The 20,696-nt window shown below is 41.4% G+C and overlaps 1 protein-coding gene across 1 annotated transcript in view; it reads right to left on the bottom strand.

The window, feature by feature from the left end:
* Positions 1 to 20,696, bottom strand: part of NEO1 (neogenin 1) — a 218,777-nt gene that overhangs the window by 114,066 nt on the left and 84,015 nt on the right. The window contains exons 3-5 of the mRNA XM_074155477.1: positions 15,972 to 16,247; positions 10,229 to 10,382; positions 1,853 to 1,989 (exon numbers count right to left, since the gene is read on the bottom strand). Coding sequence (XP_074011578.1) covers positions 1,853 to 1,989; positions 10,229 to 10,382; positions 15,972 to 16,247 — 567 coding nt within the window. The remainder of the gene's footprint in view (positions 1 to 1,852; positions 1,990 to 10,228; positions 10,383 to 15,971; positions 16,248 to 20,696) is intronic.

Genomic DNA, 20,696 nt, shown 5'->3' on the forward strand with positions numbered 1-20,696 from the left:
ATACGCCTTGAATAAATTTGTAAAATATATTGTGAAAAAAAAATATTGTAAATCTATTTGTAAAACTTGGATGCATTGCGTTGACAGAGAAGTGAGAACTCTGGTACCATGCCTTTCCGTAACATTTCATGGTACAAGAATAGTTATCCCACAGTGGAAAACAATACTTTGTGTGTCATAAAGGTTTCATCTATAGCTAAGCCTTCCTTAAAGGTTCAGTGATAAAAGTATGTCTGAACGGATAAATTTAAAGACAAACTTTCTAGTACCAATAAGTCAGTTAAGCGCTTACAAGGATACTGCATATATGAACCACTCTTACATAGAATAGTTTGTGTTGGAAAGGACCTTTAAAGGTCATCTAATCCAACCCCCCTGCAATGAGCACGGACATCTTCAGCTAGATGAGGTTCCTCAGAGCCCCAATCCAACCTGACCTTGAATGTTTCCAGGGATGGCACAGCATGTACTGTCTCCTGGTCTTATACAGGATAGAGAGGGATTGGACTTCTGTGAGTGCAACCACAGCTTTGGAAAGCAACCCTGAAAGTGTTTTCCAAGTAAGAGGCAATGAGGACAAGGCCTTATCTGTGCGGTCAGCCTCCACATGGCAAGGCTACCATGGCTGCTGACCATCCATCCATGTTGCACATCGTCCTGGGCAGGATGCTGATATGAGACTACGCGCTACATAGGCCAGTACATAGGAGTGCAATTTATTTTGTAATACAGTTACTAGATAATATCAGACTTCTGTAAAATGCTTCTGTTTTTCAGGACCTATATGTAAATAAGCTTTGGGTTTTGCATAGGTTGGGTGTGACAGAATTCTTATCTGGAAGATATGCCCAAGACCTCATTAATGCCATTTGTGTGGCGGTCAGCAGATCAGTTATTGCAATATAGAGTGGTTTAATTGCTCCTATATACATTGTCCACACGCTTTCCAAAGAAATTCAGTGCCACTTTGTGCATCACATCTCTGTGGACTCTGAGGCAGGGAGCTGCAGAGGTTACTTCATGCGGGGTGGTCCTAACCAGACCTACAGCCACCAGATCACTGAGCACGCTTCTACACCAACCTGATTCCAGTAAACTCCAGCAGAAGAATCTTAAACCACTATTAAGATCCAATTAATACAAAAAGACAGATTTCCTAATGAAATATAAGAAAGGTGAAGAAGCCAAAATTTCTACTTTTTCCCCCCGCCCCGCTCCTTAACAAATTTACTTTATTTGCACAGGTTACATAAGATGTTTTAAATCAACAAAATCCACGTTTCAGTGGTGTTTCTAGTACAAATAGCCTTCAAGAGCAAGCAAGACAGCTATACACACAATAAATCAGTGTATTACTTAAGTAACTATCTTGGCTTTTATCTTCTGTCAAACTCCTTGGAAATAACAGTATACTTTAAGGATTATGAAAAATACTTTAAATATATTCCTTTCCAAGGAATAGTGAAGTAGTAGTGCTATAGGTCCATTTTCAGCTGTGATGAGCCACACTGTGACCTTTGTCATCTTTTAGAAAAGTAGATGGCATTGACCACGTGTGATTACACAAACACATACAGCAGCTTTTAACCATGCTCAGAATGCATTAGATAAATATTCAAATGAGGAATTTGCTTATTAGATTATAAGCAGTTTGAGTAATAAGAGTAACACATTATAACAGAACTTGGGGGGTGTCTGGAGGTCTTGGGGTGGTTTTGTTGTTTGGTTTGTTTGGGGTTTTTTTTTAAACAGGGCAAAAAAACAATGGGATCTTTAGTGGATCACACAATAAAACTCTTATGAAAAGCCATCTGCAGATCCGTTCTCTCTGAAAATTAAATATTGGACCTACCTTGAACTGTAAGTTCTGCCTGAGCCTCAATGGTCTCATTCCCGTTCTCGGCTATGCAGGTGTATGTCCCCACATCATCCTCCATCACATCACTGATCTCCAGGCTGCCCCCCGCAAGCAGAAGGAATCTGTTGTAGCTGTGCAAAACAGGACATGCGGGTGATTTGACAAATTGCCTTAAATAAAGTGTTACCAGAGAAGAACACCCAAGCACTACTGCCTGAAATCTCTGCATAAACCAAAGAAGTGTCTACACAGGGTATTCCTGGGTGCCATTTACAAGGAGTCACATTAGAGAGGAATTTTTAAGTTGACGGTCAAATTCCATACTTGGGCTTCACATTTAAGTTCAACTGTATCAAGTTCACAAGAGTAGCTCATCTTTGTGCACTTTCAGCTTCAGTTCTTCTTAATTAAATGCAATCCAAGGTATTTAGACAATAGGAACTAGAAGTTAAGAAATATGAAATAACAACTACAACATTAAAAAAAAACCAAAACATTTTGCAGATACAGCAGGAAGGACATATTGCTTGAAAAGTTGTGAACTACTTGCCTGTACAACATAAGCAACAGCAACGTATATAGTATAATATAGAGTAATTGATTTTTTTTTAAAAAAGATAGCCATTTCAGTAAGATTTCAGAATAAGGTACACGTTAAACAAAATTCAACAAGTTGGGAAAGTTTCTGTTTAGAATTTTCTCCCTTTGACTTGTAAAGGGTGGGAAGAAGGTTTATAATTCAGCTCTTGAAAACCATCTACTTTTTAGGCTGAACGTAGTAGCTAAATGTAGCACTTTCTGCTCCTTGCAGTACCTTCAGCACTCTTCTCCCACTGCAACCAGCATTCCCTTTTATGTGATACAAATTTGTACAAGGATCTTCCAAGATCCAACATCATTCTGAGCATCCACAATAAAAAGCCAGTAACGTTACCAAAAACCCCAAGCCAAGACAACAAATCCCAACTGGATGCTGATCCAGAAATATTTGTATTTGCAGTTGAAAAAAAAAAAAAAAAAAAAAAAAAAAGAGAGGGTCTACCTGATGGCTTCCTTCCTGGCATTGTCGAGCAATGGTTTCATGGACAAGAATGGACTGAATTCTTTCCAAAACCAACTGAATAGCACATTACAATAATTAACTTTTTTGTCTCTATAGAGTGGTCGATGTACAAAAACAAAATAAAATCAACCCATTAACCTAATTGCTTTCTCTATTTGAAATTTTATTGGAATTATGTTAGTAGAACCAAAGCTCGTACCTGCTTGGAAAGGTAAACTGTTAGGACACCAAGCCTTTTGATTCACCTAATTAACACATTAATATCAATTTATGATTGTTAATCAAATTTCTGGTTCAATACATTTATAAGCTGAATAAACAAAATAATTATTGGAATTAAGTGAAAGAAACCGGTCTTAAAAGGATCCAGGGAGACGTCATACCCAGGTATAGCATAAGGAAACGGATACTGCTTCTATGACCTAGTAACAGCAGGACTACAACAAGTTTGTCTTGTAAGAAGTGTAGGGAATTTGAGCAAAGACAGAAATAAGTTTGAAAAAACATATTAGCAGCTTTAAAAAAAAGGAATGGCTGAAGAAATACTAGTGAAGTACATGAACAGCATTGCAAAGAGGTTCTAGCTAAGAGGAAAACAGCAAGAAGTCTATCACTAAGCATTTTTTTTTTTTAACTGCTTAACAGTGATTCAAGGAGAGAAAGTAAGGAGATAAGATATATCTTGGATTATTTTGATAGTATTTTATTGTCACTGCAGCCAAAAATAAGGCAGAAGCCTCCTATTGTGGATCAGACAAAAAATTAATCTGTAGGAAAAAAACCAGGAGCTTTAGTGGTAATCAAAGACAGTGACGGATGATCTATCTCAGATCTCAAGCAAGAAATCTCTGTACAAAGGAGATGGGAACAGGAGCTGCCAAAACTGTATTGCCTTCCCCCCGCCTCCCTTCTCCCACTTTCTTGTATTCTATTTACCTGTATTCTATCCAGGTAAATTCATTAGATTTAAATCACACAAGCCTGTTGAAGTTAGCCCAAAGAAACTGAACCTAGAAGTATTCGATACACCACCTCCATGGCCAATCTGACCATCTAAGAAAGTTCTGAGCATCCAAAAACATGTAAGAAAACAATGCACTTCATGATTCTTGAACCTCTTTATCTGCACCTGGACATGGACAGTCCATGAACACAGAAGAGCTTTCCAAACACTGTCAAAGTGAACAGAAACAATGTCGCTGAAGGTTCTTTGTGAGAATGGCACGTTAGATATGTTACAGCTGCACTAAAACCACGTCTAAAGAAAAATAGAATCATAGAATTGTCTAGGTTGGAAGGGACCTTTAAGATCATCTAGTCCAACCATCAACCTGACTGATAAAAGCCATCACTGAAACGTGTCTCTAAGCACTATGTCAACCCGTCTTTTAAACACCTCCAGGAATGGTGCCTCAACCACTTCCCTGGGCAGCCCATTCCAAGGCTTAATAACCCTTTCAGTGTAAAAATTTTCCCAATATCCAATCTGAACCTCCCCGGCAGAACTTGAGGCCACTTCCTTTTGTCCTAAATAAATAAGACAAGTCTGGACCTCGACACATACACACATGCAGTTTTGCATCTCCTTTCACTATGTAAAATAGCTTCTTTGATTATTTGTTCTGGCATTCTCGGTGAATTCAATTAATCTGAGTAGCATATCATCTGCTGAAGGCCAAGAGGAACGCAGGAAGCAATGGAGCCAATGGGTCAATGTGCAAGGTCTATGGGTGGTGGTCAGGAGAGAAGACAGGAAGGCAGGCTGGGAGGAGAGAAGTGACTGGATGCGAGGAGCTGAGACTACCAAAACTGCAAAGGAATGAGAAAAGGCTATACAGACTGTTAGTGTAATTTTTATGACATGTAGTGCTTTTTTCTGAATATCTACCAGTTTCCATGGTTATCCACCTAAAATGAACACGTGCATTATGAGGCTTATTTTCCCATCGCCAGCCTCTGGAAAAGTGAAGTAACATGGGTGGTGAGGCAGGAGACGCATGGTTAATACCCAGCAATTAAGATGTTACTAAAACTATAAAAAGTTACTAGATGTTGTCACATTAGGCAACAAAAGTTTGTGGATAGGATCTCACAGGCTACTTGTAACACGGTAGCATTTAAGTGAACTCTCCGTTTTGTCAAGAAAGATACAGAGTTTTCAGCCATTTAAAGCACATGTTATGCTTTTTATTCTCTTTTATTATTTCCTCAGGAAAACCTAGAGTCGAGTTCAGAGTTTACCAACGTGTGATCCAATACAAGTTCACTGCTGTTGAAAACATGGAAGAAAATCTGTCAGATTCCTTGGTGATTCCCTCTGTATGCAGGAGCTGCGGAAGAACTCTGGGCTTAAAGCAAACCCGCTTTTGTAATAAAGTAAAACGTCTTAACTTTGTAAGCACAATGAAGCATTTCCACAAAAGAGTGAAGCAATCAGATTTCAGACACTGAAGACAAAGAATCAGCTTAATATAAAAGTGATAACATAATTTAAAGTGTCATTAAAACCAGAAAAGATTGATCATTCAAGTGTCAGGGAACAACAAAATCCAATTCAAGCTTTTTATCTGTACTCGATACAGCCCTCAGTTACACACTCATAACGTACCATTCCTTGGGATACCTAACTCATCATCATCACAAAATATAGTGAACCTTTATTAATTTACTGCATTTAAACAACCAGTTATACCCTCAGGTTTTGGTGCTCTTTTTCCCCCTCTTTTATATTACTATTCCCAAAACATCTTATAATCTATTTGCAGTCTTGGTAAAGTACAGCAGATAAAATTAGACAGTAAATTAGATTATTTTGTGGAATCTACTACCAGAAAAATGTCCATAATTACTCTGCTATGTTTAACCTTTACTGAGTTGGGCAAGTATAATTCAGTTAATACAAATCACTGAGTGCCTGGCAAACAATGATATGTAATAATTAAAAATATCACAGTCATGTGAAGGATGAAGGAAAAAAACCTGCATTAAGAATATGTACATGATCATATAATTAAAGGCTTTATCGGAATGCACACAGCAACAGCATAAAGTTAATGCTGCAGATGCAACCTCAGCTTTGTGATCACTTTAGGAAAAGATTAACCACATCACAGTTTTCTGTAGGAATTTTTCAACAACATAAGATTTTGCTAAATGAAACAGCCCAGCACCACCGAGGAGTTAGCTGTACTTCAATAGCCTTATTAAATTGTTATTGTTCGGGGTTCTTTCAGTTGTTTATTTTCAGATTAACCATCTCATTTACTGTAGCTTTTTGAAGAATTTGTGGCACGTGCATTTGTAATTTCTTGCACAAAAGTGTCCAAATATAAATCAAGATAGACAGCACATACTGCCTGAGCACGTGCCGATCCACACACCAGGAAGGTTTCAAAGCAGAACAGCATCTTCCAAACATTTGAAACTCTCTGCCCGTTTCCCAAGCTCTGAAAATCCATCTTGGCAGCCACCTCGCCTGAAACTTCACTTTTCAACTTCAAAATCATCAAAAGCACAAAATTACTCCCGCATTTGCTAACGAATTGCTAACAGATTCCCACGCAGTAGGATCCTTAGCCAGACATTAAAAAAAAAAGTATGAAAGGCTCACAATTTGCAAAATCTGAAAAAAACTATCCAAGCTGTATGCAATGTTTCCATTGCAGCCTTTTATACCAGGTGACACTGACAATATGGCAGATTTTACTTTAGAAAGTTTTCTGTAAAGGACATAAGATTTATTCAAATAGCTTTATCCTTCAGAGGCTTCCCCCACTTCCTGCCGTTTCTCTCCACATTTGCTGCGCTCCCGGCAGAGACACCACTCGCTGAGTTTCTGACGGAAACGCAGGGGAGAATGCAGGATGCAGCCATGCGTTGCTGAACCACCGGTACCAGGGGGTGGCTGCGAGTCCTGCTGCCAACCCTGAACACCTGCCAGCAGTATCCCCCGTCTCACAAGGTATCCTATCACTTCTGTTTCTTTAGTATCTTCACCTTGACGAGTTCTGAAAGGATTCCTTGAAGTTGTAACAGTTTCACCACAATGGAAACTTGTTAGCATTGCGTTACCTTCACCCATTTCCCACTCAACACTCAAAGCTTCCTTCTCTTTCACTCAAGTTACTTTGGAAAATATTTTATCACAGCAAACTAATGTCACAATGTATTGTATTACAGGCTGCTTGTCTGAACAAGTGCCAGGGCTGCCAGCATTAGATTTACTCATATTTATCCATTAACATAAATCTTAGTCTTCAACAAATGCTCCATCAAAATTAAACCCCTTCCCTTTTTCAGGTCTTAAAATAAATATTTAATTCCAAAAGCCCACTGCTCCCCAGCCTTACAAATTATCTATTTTTCCTATAAATACAGGCTCCTCTACATGTTCTCCTTAGCAATACAGCTTGAAAGGATAAAATTGAATTTTGTATTAAATTGCCACAGCTAAAAAGACAAAAGTAAAATTAAGGTTGTGTGCCTAAACCATTTAACGAGGGGTAAAAAATTAGGGAGATACCTGACCATGCTATCTGAGTTTTGCTTCCTAACCCCATACATACACATACAGAGATATATCAATATATATGTGTCTATACACGTGTGTACACATACATATATGTGTTAGTATACATAAGTTAGTGTCTGTAGTGTGTGTGTATAGACAAAAACCATCATTTAAGAGCAGTTCCCAGGCAGCAGGTACATTAAAACCTGTCCAGATGAAAAGGATCAGTTTGTTCTTGGAATAAAGAAAAGCCATGCTAGTAAGAAAAGTCTTACTTTTATATCAAAAGGTGATTTTAACATAAATTAAAGGTGATTCAATTTGTAATTAAATTAACAGAACATGCATAACAATCCAAGGTACCTATTTTGCAGCTGTCTAACTGCAGGCTTTGCTCCAACAAAGAATCTTAATTTTAAATTCTAGAGATTTTCCAGTTATTCTATTTAAAAGAGAATACGACAGCTGTCGAGGTAAGTAGAGTTTAAGAACTTTTTGTTGTCTGCTGTTTGAATCTCTTCTCAGTTAAGCCGTAGGCATGAGTAGCAGACTTAAGAGTTTTGGCACAGTTTGACCACTTTAACGAACAATGGAGGAAGCTTACTGCTATAGAGTGGAAAAAATATAATCAAATTTTCTCCTTTACCTACCTTAAACGTAAACTCTGTAATAAGCACATATTTTATTGTAAGAAAAAAAGCCCTAAGTGTTGTAACAAGAAAAAAAGAAATCAGAAATTCTTAAAAAACAATTTCATCAGCAAGATACCTTACTCATCTTCAGCCAGACCAGAAAGGTTCTGAAACAGTAAGCCAAAAGAAATACAATTTTCATTGTTCAAACCCCTTATTTACTCCTCTTTGGTACTATCTTTGAGCAGAAGAAAGTATTTCTTTCAAATGGAAGAGGAGTATTTCTTTGGCTTTTCAGTGTTCTCCTCCTTAGTGAAATCACACCCTGAGGATGGGACAACCAGCAGATTCCAGGCTCCCGCAACTTCCGGCCTGGGGAGAGGCTTTCCCTGGGCTCGGCAGAGACCGTGCACAGCTCATTGCTTGCAGGAGCAGAGAAATGTTTAGTACAATTACATTTGGGAAAACCGACAGACTTGTGGCTCCTGCCTCACCACCCAGCATCCATGGGATGGTGAACGATGCTCAAGCAAAAGCGGCTTTAAGCAAAGAGCTGGTGGCAGCAGAGAAAGCGCTGTTTTGTTGCCCGCACTGAAAACCCAACACAGCTCACAGAAGGGCTCGTGCTTGCACCAAAAATCAACTGGAATCCATTCTTGTACCGCTAAAAACCAATGCTAAATATTCTGGAATACCAGGTCCTACATGGTTCAAATTGTGCACATATAAAGATCAGATATATTTACTCATGTTATCCCTCATCTCTCCAGTAATTCTCACTCTGAATTTTGAAAAGAAAAAAAATATTTATGAAGAAGCCCTCAGAAGTTATTGTGACTCAGAAGTTACTGTAACCTGCATGGAAAAGCTCATAAGGGAATTAACAGCATTATGTTCAAAGCAGGACTTGAAAATTTGGGGTCTATATCAAAAAATGAGAAGAAAAAAAGGAGAGCCCTTTAGTGAGCTTTAACCTCCTTGTGCATGGAATGTGACATAACCTAGAGAAGGATAGGGGTGACAGCAAAAATTCATAAAGATATGACATGACATGATTTTACACACAAGAAAAATAAATTAAGATCTTATCAGGCACATTTATTCTGACATTTCATCACACTTGATTGTGCAGTTCTAATGAGCCTGTACCACCCTTTGTTCACAAAAAATGAATGTAACTCGTGTGCCACCAGACTGCCACCACCACAGCTTCAGCGGTACCGGAACTGTTTGTCACTCCCCACAGAACCTTGCATTTGCCAGATAAAGACAGTTCCAATTACGAGCCCCTGGATTTTTTAATTTAAGAGTTGACACACAAAAAGAGGGATATATTACTATCTCTGCTACTGGAGAGAGACTTGCATATTTCTTTAGCTGCTTTCTGTAGCAGCTGTGCCACCATATAACTTTACTCCTCATTGTTTCATGATTAACTTGTTTCTACAGTAATCTCTCTGAGGTACGTTGAGAACATTCCAGTATGTAATTTCCTTGTTCTAGTAAGTTTGTTCATTAGATGGACAAAAAGAGAGCTTTTCTTGAAGCTTTTTTATACATATTTTCTACCACGTTATTTCGAATGAATACACCAGCAATGACAGTGTGTAATAGAGTAGTTTTCATTTACTGCATTCCTGAAAGTCCAGGGTTTTTTAATCATGCCTAACATTTTAATATTCTGTTTTAATGAGAAATTATGAAATTCTGCTTTAAACAATTATTCTTAATTCTCATGGAACTTTTAGACACATACTGGACACTTTCATAGCAGAAAAAGTAATAGGAGTGCAGGGCTTCAAACACATAATACGCCAACATGAAGAAGCCTTGGCTTTTCTACAGTGTCCGTATTCCCTTCATTGCTGCTTTTACTCCAGTGGCAATCTAAAAGTAATACATTCTTAATAACCTTTCTGCTTCAAATAAGATTTCTTGGTTTCAGGTGTCTGTAAATAAAGAAATACCATGAGATTGTTCCACAAGTCTCACGAACTACCTCACTTGTCATTACACTCAGCCTAGAAGCCCTCCAGCAGTCAAACACCAGCTTCTCTTCTCCTGGTTTCCAATTAAGTTAGAAAGCAGATTGTGCTCTCATCTAAAATCGTAACTCTGGCTGGATTCCTACCGTTCTATAAAAATACACATTAGCCATTACTCACCCTTCTGTGATAAGCTCTTCTGCATTTCTTGTCCACCTGATGGATGGAGTTGGAAATCCCACGGCAACACACGGGAAAACGGCGCTTTGCCCAGTCACCTTAGTAAGCGAGGAGGGCTGTCTCACGAACTGCAGCCTCTGTGCCACCTCTGGGTCTGCAAACATTTCATAAGTGACAAAGCTGTTACCAGACACAGAATTGGAAGATGATCATATTAAAAAGAACAAATGAAACATCTAATTTCTGTCCTGCATCTTCACATCTTAGCTCCATAACTGGTTTTCCGTAAGAGACTCCCAGCCTCCCACGTGAGCAGCTCTTCACCAGTTCCTCCAGACACACACACTGATTTTCCACTGCTGGGTTTCTGACTCCCTGGGAAACAGTTTCAGCTAAAAGCTACAGCCCTGAAACTGGAACTTCCACCAGCTCATCAATGTGAAAGCAAAAACAGGGGCTATGAGAATGAAGAACCACCCACTGTAGAAGATCAGGTTCAAGACCATCTAAGGAACCTGAAGATACATAAGTCCATGGGACCTGAGGGAATCCATCTGCAGGTTCAGAGGGAACTGGCAGATGAGGTTGCTCAGCAGCTTTCCATTATATTTGAAAACTCATGGCAGTCTTGTGAAGTTCCCACTGACTGGAAAAGGGAAAACATAACCCCCATTTTCGAAAAAGGAAAAAAGGAAGACCCGGGAAACTACAGGCCAGTCAGTCTCACCTCTGTGCACAGCAAGATCATAGAGCTCCTGGAACCTCTGCTAAGGCACATGGAAAATAAGGAGGTGACTGGTGACAGCCAACATGGCTTCACCAGGGGCAAGTTATGCCTGACAAGTTTGGTGGCTACCTACGATATTGCCACAGCCTTGGTAGATAAGGGGAGAGCAACAGACATCATCTACCTGGACTTATGCAAAGCATTTGACACTCTCCCACGTGACATCCTGGTCTCTAAATTGGAAAGTCATGGATTTTATGGATGGACCACTTGGTGGATCAGGAACTGGCTGGGTGGCTGCACTCAGAGGGTTGCGGTCAATGGCTCAATGTCCAAGTGGAAGCCAGTGACGAGTGGCGTTCCAGTCAGTACTGGGACCGGTGCTGTTCAACATCTTTGTCAGTGACATGGACAGTGGGACAGAGTGCACCCTCAGCAAGTTTGCCAACAACACCAAGCTGTGTGGTGTGGTCGACACACTGGAGGGAAGGGATGCCATCCAGAGGGACCTGGACAGGCTCAAGAGGTGGGCCTGTGTGAATCTCATGAAGTTCAACCAAGCCAAGTGCAAGGTCCTGCACCTGCGACATGGCAATCCCAGGCACAAATACAGGTTGGGTGGAGAATGGATTGAGAGCAGCCCTGAGGAGAAGGACTTGGGAGTGCTCGTGGATGAGAAGTTCAACATGAGACAGCCCAGAAAGCCAACCGAATCCCGGGCTGCATCAAAACAAGTGTGGCCAGCAGGTCAAGGGAGGTGATTCTGCCCCTCTACTCTGCTCTCGTGAGACACCACCTGGAGTCATTCAGCTTTGGAGTCCTCAACACAGGAAGGACATGGACTTGTTGGAATGGGCCCAGCGAAGGGCCACAAAAATGATCAGAGGGCTGGAGCACCTCCCCTATGAAGACAGACTGAGAGAGTCGGGGTTCTTCAGCCTGGAGAAGAGAAGGCTCCGGGGAGACCTTATAATAGCCCTCCAGTACCTGAAGGGGGCTACAGGAGAGAAGGGGAGGGACTCTCTATGAGGGAGGGGAGCCACAGGACAAGGGGGAATGGTTTTAAACTGAAAGAGGGGAGATTTAGATGAGATCTCAGGAAGAAATTCTTTGCTGTGAGGGTGGTGAGACCCTGGCCCAGGTTGCCCAGAGAAGCTGTGGCTGCCCCATCCCTGAAGGGGTTCAAGGCCAGGTTGGATGTGGCTTGGAGCAACCTGGTCTGGTGGGAGGTGTCCCTGGCCCAGGGCAGGAGGTTGGAACTCAATGATCTTTAATGTCCCTTCCAACTCTAACCATATTAAATATCATAGAATCATAGAAAAGAAAGGTACAGGTTTGACTTTGTCCAGTCAAGCCCTGCCATCACCAGGCTCCATCAGGCAGCTGCCTGAGAAAGTGCTTTTACGCACTAGAAAATGAAATTACTGCAGTAGAGAGTCAACACTAAGCGAAATAAAATAACTAGATAATTTGCATGCTGAAGTAATACAAGATTTATACTAAAACAAAAATCCACCATGGTTTTCCGTCCTTATGGAAATGGTGAATCCTCTGAATTAGTTTTTATTTTGCTTTGAATTGAGCTGAAGAGGGGTCTGATTCTTTTTTTTTCCTCCCTCCCTTAAGAAGCACAAGCCTATTTACTCAGTCTTTTACTAAAGGAAAATGCAATTTTGCCTGTGAGAATTGAAAACATACTCACCAATAAAGGCTGCCCAGCAATCTACTCTGAACTCAACTAGCACAAATAAATATTCAGAACAAAAGGCTATTTTTCACTAAAAATATCCATGACTCCTCAAAATGTAAGATTAGGAAAAAGGTTCCAAAATCAATTTTAACTAGAACTGTAACCAATTCATCAAGGGGCCCCAGTAAAACCCAGGCAAAAGATGCAGTTTGTAGCCGGTGTCTCTGCAGTAACTTCAGCATGTTCCTCGCACCGTAATTAGAATAAATGAGTTCCTACATACCAGCCCCAGCACTTCTACTTTGTTCATTACCATAACTCTTTCTGCCAACTGCACAAAACCCCCAGTGTTTATGCTGCAAAAACTGCTCTATTCTCAATACTCAGATAGAATCATAGAATCACTGAGGTTGGAAAAGATCCTTAAGATCGTCAAGTCCAACCGTTAATCCAGTACTGCCAACTCCACCCCTAACCCATGTCCCTCCGCACCACGTCTACCCAGCTTTTAAGTACCCCCAGGGATGGTGACTCCACCACTGCCCTGGGCAGCCTCTTCCAGTGTTTGACAACTCTTTCAGTGAAGAAATTTTTCCTAATATCCAATCTAACCCCCCCCAGAGCAATTTGAGGCTGTTTCCTCTGGTCCCAAGGAATCACACTTAGAAGTTTGATGCGAAGCAAGCTCCAGAACGGGACAAGCTGGTTTTGTCCCCCTAAATGGGGTCAGGCTATTCTGTATCTATGCTACTTTTGCCTACTGAAGCCCACTCTGTGCCTCTCTACACACAGTGTTCACCCCCTGTCTCACACCTGGGACTTACACAATGCTCACAGCAGCTTCTGAAAATTGTTGGGTTTGGTGTTCTTCAGCTCAAAGCGCTAAAAATAATACCCAAGCGTTTACAGCGCTATGCTAAGTGCATGCACGTGCTCCAAGGTATAATGTGATGAGGTTGCCAGGGTATTCGAGAGAAATCACGTTTCAGAACTGTCCCAGGCAGAGGGAGCCAAGCTTAGAGCAATCCTAGATCACGCCATCTGTCTCTATCACAGCGGCTCTGCCCACGTTCCCCGTTAGAGGGAAGGAGTCTGCCTGCTCCAGAAATAAGATGGCGGGTGAAGAGGCGGGTAACGCTGTGAGAGTGACCTGGAGGGACACATGGAACAAGCCAAGTTGCAGAAAACAGCTACAACAGATTGCCAGCAATCACTGCACTGGGGACAGAAGTCGGCACAACTCACTGGGGACACAACTCATTAATGCTCCAAGCTCCCAAAAAGGAGAGGAGTTCTCAGGTCAGTGGAAACTGGACTCAAAAATTAAGTGATTTTATCTTTTTTTCCCCTTGCATTCCTGTACTTGAAAGCAGAGCTCAGAAACGCGTCTTCCTGCTCGGTGGCAGAGGAAAGGCAGCCTGCCTGACCTAAGGAAGCCCACCGTCAGAAAAAGTAGGACACTGTCCGTGGACGCAAATCTGTGCAATGCAAGCACGTGTTGGGGGTATCTCAAAGATTTAGAAGCAAAGCAGTTGGGGTCGCTGTCAGGCACGCATCAGAATAGGATTTTAAAATGCAATAAAACGAATGAAGAACAGATTACTTCAAATCCTCCTTTCAAATACATCTCAGACCAAACAATCAATTATGGGGCCACTCAAGATTAAGAGAGCTTTATGTGCAACAGTTTAATCCCACTGTCAGACTCCTGATCAAGCAAGGAAACAGCATTATTTGTATTCCCTAATAGTGTTATATTTAATCACCTTCAGCAAAACATTACAGCAGCAAGTAAACCACATCTGGAGCCAAAGAATTAGAAAGATCAACACAATATGGGAGTTTACTGGGAAATCTTAAGTTCCAAAAATCAGAAAAAGTCTTAAGAATTCACTTGAGGGGTTGGGGAAACATGAAGGCAAAACAAACTAGAATAGTTCAATTAAGTGCCTTTTCCAGAAGTGCTCTTCTTCCAAAACTATAGTCTTAGTTGAAGAAAAGATGAGCATTTCTGAAAAGAAATGTTCATGAACTCAATGAAACAACTTCCTACTTGAAGCACAATTAGTTTCCAAAGCCTAGCAGATGCCTCCATTTTAAGAGGGAAGGTTGCAATTTTAAAACTGGGGTATTTTAAACAGAAAAGTGACATAGTCATGAGGAACAGAAGCATTCATGGCCAGGGACCTCTGAAGATGCCTAGTGCAACCACCTGTGTAAAGTCCGCGAGGTCAGGCCAACCATGCCATTGCCCAGCGTAGCCCCAAAAACCTCCCAAGACGGACATGCATCAGCCCTCTCTGGCACCTCTCCCAACAGTAAAAATTGAATCGGAATTCTAACACGAAGACTAATTCAGAGGAGACAGCATAAAGTTCTGGAAATAATTAAGAAAGTCCATACAAAACACAGCCCGTGTTTCCCTAGTTTGGGAAAGTGGGATTCACGATCCTGCCTTATTTTTGGTCAATTTTCAAAACTCTGTATTAGAGCATCTGGTGACACACAGCACTGTGCAATATTGTCAATTGAAGCAGAACACACTCTATGTAGAAATAAGGATGGACTTTTGTTCTTATAAAAAAATCTAAACATTTCTGCACAAGAGGCACACCTAAAAACCTTCAAAATAAAGAGCCATCCCACCTTTTCGGGGTCTGGAGACTTCCTAAAAGGCACCTGAACTTCCTAAATATTGGGGCAATTAAAAGTGCCTGAGCTTAAACATCCTAAGAGTGAGGGACTAAGCACCAATTTATTCTGGAAACTTCAACAGGATTTTAAACATGGGATTCAAGCCTGAGAAACTTGAAAATCCCCAAACATTTATACTCAAAGAAACAGTCAATTCCCTCTTTGTAACACGTCATGGCGTAAGTGTATTAGTAGTGACTTTTTAAAAGAAGTCTTTCCCCAAAAGCCCTTAAAAGCTAAATGATTACATATGGCAAAAAAGCATGTGCATGTCTCCAGCCCATCTCCAACCACTGCAGAGAAAGCTCAGACACTGATAACTCATTTTGCTTTTCTGTTTCCCAACTGCAAGATACCAGTTCGTCTTCCCAAGGGCCAAAATCCTTTAGGCTCAAGGGCCTGCACTCATTTTAAGCTACATAAAAAAAAAAAAAACCCCAACCAAAACCAAACCCAACCACCAGCTTCCAAAGCACACATCACACTTAGTTCCACTTAAAATATACAAAAACGAAATAGAGCAGATTCTCATGTGTTCCCCTTTGTGAGTATTCTTGTTAGGTTCCCCCTGCTATTGCTTGACTAATTTTTTTTCATTATTAATTTTTTGAAAAATAAAAACAGGTTAATACCTGGAAGAATCTTGAGCTCTGCTTCATCACTGTATTTGGGGGTCCCACCACTTTCAATGATGCAGCGATAGAGTCCTCCATCCGTATCAGTAGCATTGCTAATAATTAGAGCTCCAGTTGGCAATTTAAATACCCTGTCATCCAAAAAGACAGGCTGGCGATCCTGCTCCCACCTCACAAACGGTGCAAGGTCAACGTTGACTTCACAGTTAAGGATTGCACTGTTTCCTTTATAGACAGATGAAGATTCTGGCTGACTGGAGAACCTGGGAAGGCCTGCAAATAAACGATAGAACAGTTAGAAAAACCAAAAAAAATAGAGGTATTCTGAAGGTGACACCAAAGCTTTGAAGTCCAAGTCAAGACTCATCCATCTAGTTTAAAGAAAAATAAATTAGGCTGCTCTCCAGCTTTTTAAAAATCCTAGCGTTTGACAGCACAATACTAAACACAGCTGGTGTAAGGGCAAATAAAACCAATAAACAAAGTACTGATTTAAAAACAGAAGTAGTTACAGAAACAATCAAGTGTCAACAACAAAAAGTTTTTGGAGTCCTCAAAAACGCGAGGAGACATGCAGATAACCTCTGCGTTGCCGCTACCCTGCAGGAGTAGACGGCACGAGTGGAAAAAAAGTTAAGATTGTGTCTCTGCCTGGTACATCCGAATAAATAGAGTTTGAACCGTATTCTGTAAGAGCTTCCCATTCACTTGCAGTGGAACACAGATGCCCTCTAGTACTGGCTCAGGAGACAGTAACAGGGAGAGCAGAAGGCTCATGTGTTCCTTCCACTCAAGCTTACAGGCTGCATGACATCTTCGTTTACCGCCTACACAACTACTTATAACATGGTGGTATTTTTTTTCCCTGTCAACTTAGAAGATGTCTTATTTTAAAATTAGAAGTTTAGCAGTTAAGAACTTAAGAAAATACTTTTCAACTCTTTTGGCTACTACTTTGTCACCATGTCTAAAGTAAAGGTTTAGCTTCACAGTAACTTAACTAGACCATGAAAAGAAGCCTGAGGGTGTTAAAAGCCCAAATCTCACAGAAATTCAATGGAAATGGGATATCCCTTTGAAGATTTCAGCTACAAAAAGCCTTACATATAGCACCATAAGGTAAGAACTGCATTTATTTATATGCAAATATTTGTCTCTCTCGTGCTAGGGTACCTGAGAACTGCATTTCTCCGCAGAGTAACACAAAGGTCCTGCTGCCAGGCTGACCTGGCAGCGCCACACAACAAACGTGTCACCTTCTGAGTAAAAACCTCCTCCAGAAATACCCAAAGTCCACTGAAAGGCTTCACGCTTGTTTTGGGTGGCTGTGTCCCAGTGCTGGCAGTGGGGAAGCTGCTGGGGCGGCCTCTGTGAGAAGAGGTTGGGGACACCCCATGCTGGGCAGGGTTGGCTCCATAGAGGCCCCACGGAGGCCCCAGCTGAGCCAGCCAGCAGAAGTGGTGGTACCTCCATGAAAGCATGTCCAAGGAAGGGGAAAACACCACAGGGCAGCAAGAAAAGTCTGAGGAACAGCCCTTGCAAAAGGCAGGGCAGAGGAGGCGGGAGGGGAAGAAGAGCAGCTCCGGGTGCCATCCTGAGGAGACCAGGATGGAGCAGGAGGCAGAAGAACGGGGAATGAAGGAGGGAAGTTGAGCCTGGGAAACGGGGAGGTGTTTTAGTTTTTGTCTTTGTTTTCCTACCACCCAACTTTATTTCATTTGGCAAGAAATTAAATTAATCTTCCCCAAGTCAAGGTCGTTTTGCACCTTGCAATAATTGGCCAGTGATCTCCCTGCCTTGACCCACAAAAGTTTTCCCTCCTCTCCTGCCGTGCCCTGCTGAGGAGCGGTGAGGGAGCAGCTGAGTGGGCAGCCCGCAGCCGGCCAAGGCCAATCCACCACACAGCACTTTCCAGAACAGCTTCCCCTAACGGGGTACACATCGGATCTTCCCACAGAAATACCCAGGCCCACCAGTGGCCTCACACTGAGGAACATTACTGGTGGAAGCAAACGGTTCAATAAAGGCAACAGCATACAGGAAGGGGGAGGAAAGAGGACAAAGCATGGGACAGGAAAAAGAAAAGCCTCCTCTCTCTCCATTTCCCACGGTAGATAGCTGTATTATCAGCTCTCCCTTTCACAGCTGGCACAGGGGCAGTTGTGTGCTCCACACTCGCATCTAATAGTCTCAAAGTAAAATCTTCATTCTTTTTTATGCTTGCACTTGAAACGAACATTGTCATAGAAACAGCCTGTTGGTACTCTTGACATCTTACCTTTCCCTCTCAATAGCTCAGAGCTTCAAGTACATATTACGATTTTTTTCTTTAGAGTCAGTACACTGTGTGCCTTCGATATAAAAGATGGAAAGTGGGACTGCGGGTTACAGAAATTAAACCATGCCGGTACAATTACTGAAGCACGAGAATGGAGCCTGCTGGGAATCAGTAGGCTCCGGTAACCCCTCGTTCAATGCCACCGCACACAGCCAAGGCCCCAGGCAAGGGGATACAAGCACAAGCTCTCTTCACAGGTGATACCTCACAGTCATGATTAGACATGACAAAGGCTGTGACAGTTTAAGTCAGTTCTCACCTTTTCCACTTCATTTAGTGAAAGCCCTTACTCATCTTCCACTTTCATAAGTTTGACCTAATTGGAAGAATTCTCATTTATCTCTTGTGAAGATGGTTCTTTTACACTGTTCTAGACACTCAGCTCATTTCCAAACAGCTCAACCCAATGTCTCACTTAACACCCATCAAGAATGAACGGAAAATTAAACAGTAATAGGACCAATCTGTTCTATTTTTTTTTTAATTTATTTTTTTAAATACCTAGTTCAGTGCTTTACAATTCTTTTTTCCTTCATCAAGAGGTAACAATCACTCAGATCAGGGACTTGAGCTTGATACTGAAGCATGCAAAATGCCCATGGGTGAAACATACTGCATGGCTCTTCAGTGTGAAAGGGTGGAAAAGGGATGGACGAGTTATCTACCTCCAATGCCTCAGCTTCGCAGTCAAGTGTATCACCACATGCTGTTTATCACTTCCATACAGGTGCCAAACCCCCATCTCCTGTAGTTTCCTCTGTCCATATTCACCATATTTGACTGCCTAAGAAAGAATCTATAACATACCTTTCTTTACTTAAGTGACACTTTCTATCCTTTTCAGCCTGAATCCCTGTTTACCATCAAGAAAATTCCGCAGGTTTTTTTGTTTGTTTTTTAAAACTGATCTTTGCTATCCAGTCTTTGTAGTAATCTTTGGAGAAGCAGCAAGAAGCAACATTTGATGTCACATATTCAGGCTTTTCTCACTTGAATGAAAATTCTCTACTTGGACTGTAGAACTCTTCATTATTAGCACCCACAAGTACAAATTTTAATGCACACTTCTCATACAATTTTTATATATTTTTCTCCAATAGAAAAATAAGCCTGAACCAGACCAACAGTACCAACTGCAGTGGTCTGCAAAGCCAAGCACATAAGAGAATTATTTGAGCAAATCCACAAAACACCATCTTCACATCCTATATTAAACATAAGACCCACAGTAAAAGACCAAAATCCACAAACTATCATGTGCCACCACGTGAGAGATGAGGAATGTTAATGCCACGAGCATACCTGTCTCTAGTTGTGGCTAACTTCTGATGCTACAGAGAGAGAACAAACTGAACATAAAACGTGTATATAACTGGGGAGGGGGAACAACTCCAGAAATCTTCCCAATCCTTGAGAACATTGGACTGAATTCTAACACATGACATTTCTAACATACAACCTACTTCTGATTTGTCAAGTAATTCCTTCTAGAACCTTGTCCATCTCCAACCATTACATACTTTCCCCCCCTCTTGAAGTTTTATCTGGAGGCTCCTTCCACAACTTCATTCCTCTGAGAAGAAAGTTTCTGGTTTCCCCTCCCAGTGTATTTACGACCAACTTCTAAGTCCTTTGATCTTGACCTTGTTTTGGTATTAATTATTTTGCATCTTTGATATTTATCCATTTCTCCCTCCCTCTAAGGTATTCATAGGAATTAAAACCATAGCTTCTTTCAACTTTCCTTCTGCTTAGTTAATGAAGCTACAACGTTTAGTTTCCTTCCCTCGTTCCCCAAACCACCTATAAAGGCTCAGAATGGCAGAATCATTGGGGTAGGAAGGGACCCGGTCAGAGTGGCGTCAGGTGCCAGGCCAGAGGAGGTTACTCAGTGATTTGCTCACTCAAGGTCTTGAAAATCCCCATGGATGGAGACTGCACAACCCCTTGGGCAACCTGTTCTACCACTCGACTGCCTTCACAGTGAAGAACTTCCTCCTTCAATCCAGTCAGAACCTCTTTTGCTTCAGATGATACCTAATACCTCTTACTCTTGCATCACGCACCACCAGCAGAACGACCAAGAGACAACAGACGAATCGAAGCACCTATTGTAATTTAAGATCATAATCATACATGCAAATATGACAAAATTGCTTCCCTGTGCCTACTGAAAATATTTTACCAAGCGATTTAGGAATCGCGTTAGATCTCTGCGCACTGGCAGGTTACAGTCTGTCCTATAATCCACCACCAACCCTTCTTCTCTCTGGTAAAATCACCAGTCCTTCTGTCCCACCCCAGTACCATGCCAAGAACAGTGCTGTACCTGCATGACTTGGCACACAGTATAATAAATTTCATCATTATTGTGTCCACAGCAA

This window comes from Numenius arquata, chromosome 11, assembly GCF_964106895.1.
Source record: "Numenius arquata chromosome 11, bNumArq3.hap1.1, whole genome shotgun sequence".
NCBI classification, from domain to species: domain Eukaryota; kingdom Metazoa; phylum Chordata; class Aves; order Charadriiformes; family Scolopacidae; genus Numenius; species Numenius arquata.